Source organism: Taurulus bubalis (assembly GCF_910589615.1).
Source record: "Taurulus bubalis genome assembly, chromosome: 12".
Taxonomy (NCBI): Eukaryota; Metazoa; Chordata; class Actinopteri; order Perciformes; family Cottidae; genus Taurulus; species Taurulus bubalis.
In genome coordinates this window covers 12,330,339-12,341,269 of record NC_136600.1, presented here as the reverse complement: position 1 = coordinate 12,341,269, position 10,931 = coordinate 12,330,339, and the positions used below count along the sequence as shown (strand labels likewise).

General features: G+C 39.3%; 1 protein-coding gene across 1 annotated transcript; it reads right to left on the bottom strand.

The window, feature by feature from the left end:
* Positions 1 to 1,440: 1,440 nt before the first annotated feature.
* On the bottom strand, positions 1,441 to 10,925 carry rab25b (RAB25, member RAS oncogene family b). The gene is made up of 5 exons (XM_079228055.1): positions 10,704 to 10,925; positions 6,283 to 6,478; positions 3,326 to 3,519; positions 2,540 to 2,620; positions 1,441 to 2,058 (listed from the first exon to the last, which is right to left on the bottom strand). Exons 1-5 carry the CDS (start codon positions 10,738 to 10,740, stop codon positions 1,940 to 1,942), a joined length of 627 nt encoding a protein of 208 aa, XP_079084181.1. The 5' UTR covers positions 10,741 to 10,925; the 3' UTR covers positions 1,441 to 1,939.
* Positions 10,926 to 10,931: the final 6 nt, after the last annotated feature.

Below are 10,931 nucleotides of genomic sequence, written 5' to 3'. Positions count from 1 at the left end.
TAAATATGTCTCAACAAGTCACCTTTGACTGGCATTTTCACAATATTCTAACCTATAACAAAATGGTTTATTGATAAAACAATCCCTGGCCTCTGACATAATGGAAATAATTGTGAGTTGCAGCCCTAGAAACATGAAGTATTCCTTTATTTGGTGTGATAACAATGTCCCACTCACAGTCATGCCAGTTGGCCACCCTGCACAATACCATGGTCCACCTAAATAGTATAGGGCCATAGTTAATGTTATCAAGTACACCTGTGTTTAGCCTGCAATGACATGTCAAAATGGCTGCTGTGAAAAGGGCCTATACAGTGGGGTCTATGGACGACAAACAAGTAAAGGAAGTAAAGACATGTGTTCACAAAACAGGTTTATTCAAATTCCCCCTTCTGCTTCCTCCTCTTTCTATGCAAAGTTATATACTGACGTTCCTGAAAGACACCATTTTGTACCAATATAAAGTACAAGTTTTAACATTTGAAGTGGAAATAGTGAAATAGTAAGACTTTATTTAGACAATGGAATTCATGCCATTCAAGACTATCAGATGCAGACTTCAGTCATTCAAGGTATCCATATGGATACTAAAAGTGACATTAAATAAACTGAAATTTGGTTAAAATTAGGTAGATTTATAAGATATTTGAGATTGACCTTTCCTAATCCCAACAGCACAAAACACAGTCTTAAAAGAAACTATTGGAAACTAATATAAGAATCTAAGATACTGATCTGGAAATGTGGGAAATAATTGCATATACAATTTTTCTTCCATGTATACATTGACAATAGAGTAAAAAGTGCATTTTAATACATAGTCATTAATAGTAATTGTAAACATTATTGGACAATTTAACTCTTGGCAGTCAGGGGAAGTCCCTGAAACAGCTTGCAGTCAGTGTGTAAACTTATCAATAAAATGAGATTGCACACAGGTTTTACACACTGTTGTGATGTGCTCAGGGAGTACCTTATTTTGTTTTATCATATCAGACATGGATAACACTGACCTGTGGACACCTTGTGTTTGATAAAAGGCCACGTTATATTTGTTCAAGTCTTGTTTTCTCCGTCTCTTATCAGGCCATCCACTAATTTCCCATAAAACTGACAGCCGGTTTGGTTTCCCTGTTATCAAAAAAACAAAACATTTCTACCATATCTGCCAGGCCTAATACAGAGGTCTTTGCACTCATTCACTATGTGCATCATCATTCCAGCAGGTTTTCGCCAACTTTAATTCGGTCAGTTAACCATCGCAGCACAGTCAGAAGAAAAATTAATATCATGCTCCAAAAGGTTGCATACCTCTGACCTATTCTGTCGAAACGGAGATGCTAAAGTATGTCTAAAAATATATTTTTTTGTCAAAATGTCCTCTGAGAAGAAGGCCTATATATTTTGTAATAAGACACATATAGCACGCACTAGGTCTCCATAAATCATTTATTTTTCAACAGAATTGCAATCAGTCTGACCCGCGATCATCAGCTGTAGCACAGGCACAGCAGTGACAGCAAGACTCACAGTGCCAACCAACACAAATTATAAAACAGTCACGTGTCATTACATTTACACATGCCGTGACGCATCTATCTGTGCTCCAATTCTGTGCATGGATTATAAATATGTCATTTTACAGGTCTCACGGTTCAGTGTAACTTTTGACCTATGTTCAATAGTCAGCAGGGACTCTGAAAAGAATGATGTTGGACTCCAGCTACATTCATTCACATATATTAATCATCTTTTGAATATGCCATCATGCAGCTTGCACAATTTATACAACAAAGTGACACCACTTAAGCAAAAACCGTTTACATTGGCACCCACGGTTGCCGTTTCGTGTGCTTCTCGTCATGTTCAACACAGGGTTGTGGGTGAAGGTCACCTGTCGCCCACCCTGAGGCCCCGGGGCTCCTGGAGGACCTTGTGATCAGATGTTCCTGCAGCAGGGTTTCCCCTCCTCTGTGTTTTCTGCGCTGGAGCTGTTCAAGGACACAGCACTGATAGCGTTCCGAACCACTTCCTTACTGTTCGCCTTCCTGTGAATCTCTGTGGCAGAAAACAAATATATGTATAATATACAATTACAGACTTTGAGAGGTAAAACATGTAACAAGTACTATAAAACAAGCCAGACTTAGAAAAAGACAGTAATACTCCACAAAAAATTAATTTATTGAAGTTGTTCATTTCCAACCAAACCTCCATGAGCTGAGGAGATGGAGCTGAGGTTAAATTCAGGGACACAGGGTGGAGCCTAATCCAAGCATGTTTATGGGGAAATGTGTGTACCTAATCCACATCATATATATTCATTAGGATGAGGGCGACCGGGAGGGAAAGCCATTCAGAGCAGCAAATAGGAAGAAACCCAAGAAAAGACCGGGGAATGCTGACAGGCAGCGAACCATATCACCCCACACAGTTCGTAAACAAAAAAAAAAACGCTTTACATTGGTAAAGAATAATACGTTTCATCCGGCTAACGGCTTTTAACCAAATAGAAGTTAAACACATTACAATGAATTACCTGTTAGGACATTGTTGAATGCTGCCTCCACGTTAGTTGACTCCAAAGCAGACGTCTCAAGAAACAGAAGACCATTCTTTTCTAGACAATACAAATAAGCTACATTAGTTAATTTACACATGATATTTATTACATTCAAATATGTAGTTGTTTTCTCGCTACGAAGTAAATTTGACTCAAATTGGAAAAAAATGTAATATAACATTTGGTCCCAGTCTAAATAAAGTAAAATCTACTCTTGCATCAGAGTTAATAATTAAAAGTATGTTTTACTCTATTCAGTGTTCATATTTAACTATACATGATGATATATTTACTAGAATTGTATTAAATTCTAACTTAAGGAAATGTAGTGGGCATGGTCACGCTGTTTTACTCCAATAGATTTTATTCTGAATATGTGCCCCTACTCTACTGGGTACGCCTAGTAATTACGCTCTAAAATGGTGAAATATTTCTACTTGTAAAACTTGTATTTCTACTTGGGAAATTTTAATTTCGGAAAAATTACCCCTTTTTTCCTGTGTAGTGTCACTTTAAAGCTGCATTCCCCAAATCACAAAATGTCACTGTTGATCTTCTCATGAATAATCCTCAAAGAAATTGATGATTTGCGTAGCAGTACTCTGGCCTTTAGCAACATCCCGCAATGTATCTTTATCACATTGACAGGTTTTACAGTTTGGTGAGCAGACTAATTTACATTCTCTACAATCATCATAAAAACTAATGAACATACAAATGCAGTGAGTTCCAGCACGGTGGTAACACTTGTGGACGTTGTACCTGCAAAGTCTTTTGCCTCTTCGGTGGGCACAGACCTTTCTGATTCCAGGTCAGTCTTGTTGCCCACCAGCATGACGACAATGTGGGGGTCAGCATGGTCGTACAGCTCCTTCAGCCAGCGCTCCACACTCTCATAGGTGAGGTGCTTCGTGATGTCATAGACCAGCAGGGCTCCAACTGCACCTCTGTAATACCTGTCCGGAGGAGATTGACTTTACAGTTACTCCTTATGTGACATTTAGGTGTCTCTTCTTTCTAGAATGCTACCTTTAGGGACAAGGTCTGTGAAGTTAAATTAAGGCGATATAATATAACAAAAGTAACAATAATTGAATGAAACGAAACATTAACAATCTACACACACAAACACAAAAGCCTTTAATAACAGATATGTTCGGCTGCTTGGAAGTAGTGGGAAAAAAGAAAAAGTTGTTCACACAATGTACATATGATCACGTTTTAAGTTGATATGGGAAACTTGTTAACAAATAGATACACATTCAGAAGTTAAGGAGCAACACAATCATTAATTCAGTGTCGTGCTTTTGACCAAACGATGAATTTAAGACCAACATTTACCAGCTTTTAGCTCTGTTTTTGGTCTCTTCCATCTCCTGAGGAAAATATATGTCTCTTTAGCTGCTAAATGCTCCACTATGTTCACCGGCTAGTTGCTAACTGTGTCTGCCTGCTGTTTGGTGCTGAGCAGGTCGTTTTCAGAGTATTTATAGCTGCTGTAGAAACGAAAAATTACGCTATAAGAGCAGTCAACCAAAACAGTGAAGTTGGTGTTTAGAGATGCCATAAAACTCTACAGAGACCATTGTTATTATAAGAATATCGATTATCGCTTTAAGCATTGTCTTATATCTTCATTGACAATACGCAGCTGCTGTCAACCAAAACAACACAATGTCTGATGATTGCTCTGAATTCCTGAACCAATCAATACTTCCTTTACAATTATATCTCTGCTTCACTCTTCCAGCAATGTAATTAATTCTGCTTTAATAGGTTTTAGATGCTTGTTACAGCACAAATGGGAAATTCCATGGGAGTGAGAATTTGCATACTGGAATAAGTCTGCAAGTAATTACACCAAAATCTAAGCTGTCAAAAAAGAACTAATCCAGCGCCGTAGCATATCCTCTGATTTTTCCATGTCTTAAAAATAAAATTGACATGGTTCCATTGTTTTAAAACCAATTTTCACACTGTTAATCCTTCTAGTTTAATTAAAAAGAAGAATGAATCAGGAGCACCCTCAGTAAGAACAGAGACCCGCTGAGTGTTCAAACAAAGGTCTCTGCTCAAACCAGTTGGATTTTAGGACTCAAGCGTGCCAGTTGGGAACTGACGAGACCAGAATGTGCTGGTTGTTGTTCAGGTAGTGTGAAAGGAAATTGTAGCATCAGTTCCTGTCCTTGCGTGTGTTTTGGCTGATAACGACACCACCTTGTTGTTGCCGATTTACAGGTTGCTCAACAACTGTGGAGCAAGAAAGCAAGCATGAAATGTTGATTTTTTTTTCTTTCTTTTTTTCGTGTGCCTGCTTAAAAGGTGAGCATGCTTAAAAATGTAATTTCCCCAAAATATGGATGGGACCTTATAGTACTAATTCATAACACGTAAAGAAATGCACACTGTGTTACCGAAAGTTGCATGAGGCAGGTTCTTCATGAACAAACACAACACTTGTGTTAGTCACAAAGGGATAATGCAATGTGAACCATCATCTCCACTAATTGTGACTTTTAGTGTTTCCAAAACAGAACCAAGCAGTTGTACGAACAGACATTTGCCAACGAATGCTGTCCCTGTACCTGCAGTTGGCTAGCTGTTGGCTAGCTGTCTCTATGCTAAGCTAAGCTAACTGACTGCCGGCTGTACCTCTATTACAAAGAGTGGTATCGCTCTTCTCATCTAATACGCAAATTTCCCTAAATGTGGACATATTACTTTATTGTACTACAGTTACTGAAAGTCTGTTTTTCCAAAACAGCCACAATGCAGCTTAAGGGCAGTTAGTACTGATGATCAACAATAAAGCAGCAGGAAATCATTATGGAATACAAAGAGAATTTGATTTCTTTACTGACAGTAAAACCATGAAATATTACAACCACAATACATGATCTCCGCCAGGTGCGTCTGCAACGACCACCGTGGTAGTATGTGATTGAATGAAAACAATCCGTCGCGACACTGATGGGTTGTAAAACGCACTTCATTCGCTCAACTCAAAAACAGGTGGCAATGTTTGCAGGCAATTGGCTCGAAGTCTTCGCATAAGACATTTCATACAATCTTGCCAAAAGCTAAATTAAACTCACCAAGATGTCTGCCCACGTAGCTGTGGATGAGTGGTGGCGATGTGCTCAGCACTGTATGTACTGATGTTCCGTTAGTTGTTATAGATGAATGCCAAAGACACCATCCAAAACATCAACCCCACTGTGGTGATGCACTCAGCTGTGTTGCCACTAGTGGCCCCTACCGGCCGAGGGCCAATTAGGAGTAACGAGTGAGGAGTCAGCAGGCAGTCAATTGCAGTATAATAAAAGCAATAACAGTTATTTTGAGAAACTGTGAGTCAGGCCTCGAGCATCCAACAAACATTATGCAGTTTTCTGCAGCAGAATGCGAGGTTAAGAGTGGACAGACACACAGGTGCACACTTACTCACTCACACACGCACACAACCAATTGCATCATCTTCCTGGCGGAGATCATTTTAAGGGGCTTTCTGGCTTTTTACATGACCAGGTGCCCCAAGTGAACTGAAGGGGACAAGTTCAAATACACCTCTTTTGGGATTTATGCAAGTGATCAGCAAGTAATGGGGAAAGTTGAACAAAAAGTGGATGGCCTAAATATGTGATATTTAATCATTAAGGAACTGCAGGATTGCCTTGAAAATCTGCTCTATGAAAGCTGTGATGGATCTTGACACTCACGCAGAAGTGATGGCCCGGTATCGCTCCAGTCCGGCCGTGTCCCAGATCTGGGCCTTGATGGTGAAGCCGCTGAGCTGCGTTGTCCGTGTGCTGAACTCCACCCCTATGGTTGTGCGGCTGTCATGGTTGAACTCATTTTTGGTGAAGCGGGACAGCAGATTGCTCTTTCCTACACCAGATTCTCCAATTAGAACCACTGCAGAGGAAACAAAAAGCAGGCAAAGCAAATGTCTTAATCATAGTTCTGTTTAGTTGTTGCAAAAGTAAACTGACTGACATTTCCTGGATAAAGGAGACAAGCCTCATTCAGAGAACCTGATCCTGGGCGTCCACTTCATCCTCGACAGCTTTTGGCCAAGGCGTGTCTTTCTTGGTTGCCCCGTAAATCCTCATTCTTAGCTGTCTAATACTGGGGGTAATTACACTATTATTATGATGTCCTATTTGAAAAAATAGCTCCACACCTTCATGGTAAATTACTTTAATGTTTTACGTCAAGACTGCAGAGCAAATAATGAAGAGAAAAACAATGTTGAGTAAAACACTGGTGAAACACTGACGTTGGCCTGCTACACCAGAGTATTGATCGGTAAGGAGATAACTTGGGCTGTGGCCTGTCCCAGCATGCACTGGTGAGATGCCAAATCTTTAATCGATATATTTTTTTATTTAGACAGGAAGGGGTAAAGGTGCCAAGTAAAGGAAACAATACACAGGCTTGAAACTAGTCAAGGCAGAAATGTGGTTGCAGAAGTAGAGGACTTTACAATCTTCAATTCGCTTTTCCGTTTGTCTGTAATTTTCCTAATTATTTAATTTAATTCTTATGGCATTACTTTGTATTTAACGTTGAAGTCTTGCAGCACAACGATAAGTCAGTCCTTACTTTAGATTTGAGTTACTGTTGTTTAGGAAACCTTAATTTCGCAAAACGGAAGGACAAATACATAAAACCAAAAACCTTTAAACAAGTGAGCCTTTATTTCAGGAAATAAAGCAGTCACTGAGAGTGTAAGGCGATCCTAAATCAGGTGGAACAAGTTAGGCTGCCACTACCTTTCATCTTGGTCAGAAGAACCAACTGGGTAAACAGGACGAGAAATAACACAGACACCCCCTTTTTCTCCAGTTCAGTGACTAATGTTTGGCTTTCAGTTGTTAGTGGCTGACTCAGAATGAAAAAAAAGGCTTGACTTAATTGGCACAGATAGGAAAATATGACCACACTGTGAAAACACAGAGGCACTGGGATCTCTGCACAAGTGAATAAGACAAAGTCACAGTTTACTGCCGAGGCGTGTGAGCTTGTGAACACTGAAACAATAATCCAAGTTATATTTTTTATTTTCCAAGGGTGAGATTTAACTTTGCATCTCGACTTTTACCCCTAATGGAGTAATACATTGTTTACTAAACTGCTGTTTCCAAGGCTGAGAATAAACTTCAGTTGGAGTTCACAAATTATTTCTTTACTATTCACCGGTTGCAGAAGAACAGATAATAAAAAATTAAAAAATTCCTGAACAGGTGCATCCTCCCATAAAGGTGCACTCTGGCAGCACCTGGCAGTGCTTGACTTCCAGTATGGTTAACCTGACGTCTAAAGACACGGCAGAGAATGTTTGACAAGTTATTCTGCTTTTGCTCGTTTTAGGTAATTGTTCACTCTGCAGCCAGATCGCTGCACTGCTTTCTCCTCCAGTGGGTGAGGTGAGAATGCCCGTCCTCCCCCTCTTCTCCTCCACTACTCAGTAACTTCTTATGCAAACAATTCCCACCCCTGGTTTCTATGGCGATACGGGACAAGAGGCCTTCGAGTCTGGTCTGTTGATTCTCAGGAAGAACTTGAAGTGATGCAGCGAGGATTACGTTTTCCTTTTGGAAATTAACTTCTGTATTCAGTTCAGAGTATATATACACGCCAGTTTCATTCTGATGTGATACATATTAATTCATGTTTAATCGTCAACATTAAAAATGGTTTAACCCTGTGTTATAGTACACAAGAAAATGCGTATTAGTTCACTTTAAATGTCTGGTCTCTATATATATACATATATATATATATATATATATATATATATATATATATATATATATATATATATATATATATATATATATATATGCAGTTGTAGTAGTAGTAAAGAGTTTTTCTGGCAAAAAGAAAAATCCTTTGCAAAGAAACTCACAACTGCAGCATCTCCATCTGGACACTTTACCTTTTATACTTTTACTGACAGTTTTACACCTGTTTACATCTGTAAAGTGCAGTATACCTGTGTGTATAAAACTTCTGATTAAGTGTCTGTGTTTACATTTCGTTCATTCATTTTTACCTTAAATATATTTTATTTTATGTTGCATATTTGTTATAGTTATCCGTACTTCTGCAGTATTTCATGTCTTAGATTCTCATTTTTTAAAAGTTTTATTTTTATACATATTTAATGGACGGCGCCTGAGATCTAATATATTATATTGCCCACGACTGCTTCTCTGTAATTGTTGGGCATGTGACGATAAATAACTTGAATCTCAAGAGTTCTTCCCCAACGTGTCTGTGTACAGTGGTGCAGGCTTTACTTTCCAAGCAAACTCGATACAGAATCAGATTTCATAGATTAGTTTCTGTGAGCTATCTATAAATCGCTGGAGGAATGAAAACCTGCTCGTACCTTTGAGACTATACACTCTATACGTCCCACACTGCCTATCGGAGCGCTGTAGTGTTGAGTGCTCCTTCTTTTTCTACATTAAGGAACAGCTAAATATTTAGTGAAAAACCACATATTCCCTTTTTTTCTGCAGAGAGTTAGACGAGAGGATCAATTAATGTCTATAAAATATGAAGCTATACGCCCAGCAGACAGTTAGCTTCGCATAAAGACCTGGAGGCAGGGGAGGTTGGACAACCAGTGGGGAATCGGCCCTGCACCTCATCCTCAGTAAAACCGCAAGTTGATGTTTTTACTTTTCCGTCTTTGCACAGATCAAACCAATGAGATGTAACGCGTTAATTAGTGAGTTTTAGAAATGGTGGTAGATGGATTTAGTTGCATTTGGACAAAGCCATGCTTCCCCATTTCCAGTCTTTGTGCTACGCTAAGTTAAGCTAAAAAGACACTTCATATCTACTGTACACATATCAGAGCATCAATCTTCTCACCTAACACTCAGCAATAAATCAAATAGGCATTAAAATGTTGAAATATTTAGTTTTCTAATTTTTTTTTTTTTTCGTGAACAAATCAAGAAGAGAGGGTGTTATAACCGGTACTGACTGTGATGTAATATATAAAGCTGTCCTCTTATGAAGAAATAAACACTTGTGGTGAAACACTGAGTTTCTCCACAAAGAATCACGCAAGAGTACCACTTTATATCTTGTGTTGACCAGAGATGTGCTCATTCATTTCTTAGATTAAGTAGTAATTAAGCATGAATAAAGTACAATGAACGACTATGACTAACACTAATGTAGTATTTGTTGGCATTTCTGCATAGCTCTGATAGTTGACAGCTTAGAGATAGACAGGACCCGTCTCACTCCTTGATGCAGGAGGTGTTACTTTGGATTTAATATTCACCTGCAGTGCCTTTTATCAACATGGCACTTTGTACCCAAAAGTCAAATCACTGTACCTGAACCAAATCACCTCTCTGAATGACTTTCACTTCTCTTGTACATCTGCGAAGAGCCATCTGGTACCTCAACCAGCTGCATATAAGACATGATTACTGTGCCATGTAACCTGAGTGCAGAATGAATAGAGTGAGCGGCACAAGCTGCTTCTCTTCAAAGCACGGGGCATAATTCAGATCCAACACTTTTTCCGACTGGAAGAGTTGTATTTGGGGGAACTCCTGCATGATTGTTGCACTTTGTCTTTTGCCACCGATACGGGGCTTTAAACCAGACATTCTATGTTACGATGTTGTTTATGTATGAACTGCTACAGATAAGCAGGAATTAAAGTACACACCTTGGTTTCAACAATAACCTGTAGCATGCTATGCCTGCTTACTCACACAGGGGCAACGTGATTGTAGTATCATTCACCTTCAAAGGAATGAAACTCACCTGAGGAGCTTTAAAATTTGCAAAATACGAGCATACAATATTTACCTAAACAGCTGACTGAACACACAGACACATACGTTCAAGCGGTTGGTTATCAAAGTGATGTATTACCATGTATTACCAAGTATTGTTCATCATATTAAGCTGTTAAATACGAAAGATATGTTGCATTATGTTGCCACACAGCACATGTTCCTGTTCCTGGAAATAGGCAAGTTAATAATAAACAAGGAAGTATAATTTGAAGGACAAAGGAACACCACAGAATAACTCCTTTCATGGACTTTAAGGATGTACAAGGGGATTGAATCAAGCAAGCAGGAGAGCATGCACTCACCCTTAAAGACAAAGTTGTAGGCCTCATCTGACCCCATGTTCTGTCCATTCAGTGTTGCCGCCCCTCAGTTTACTGCCGTGTCTCCAGCACTCACAGACTGATCTGCAGGTCGGGATGTAAGACGACACTGACTCACACCACAACACAGCCTCCTCCTCAGATCCTCAGGCTTCAGGCTTCAGGAAACACGGTGGCTGCAGAAATGTTTTGACACATGAATGCCAGTCG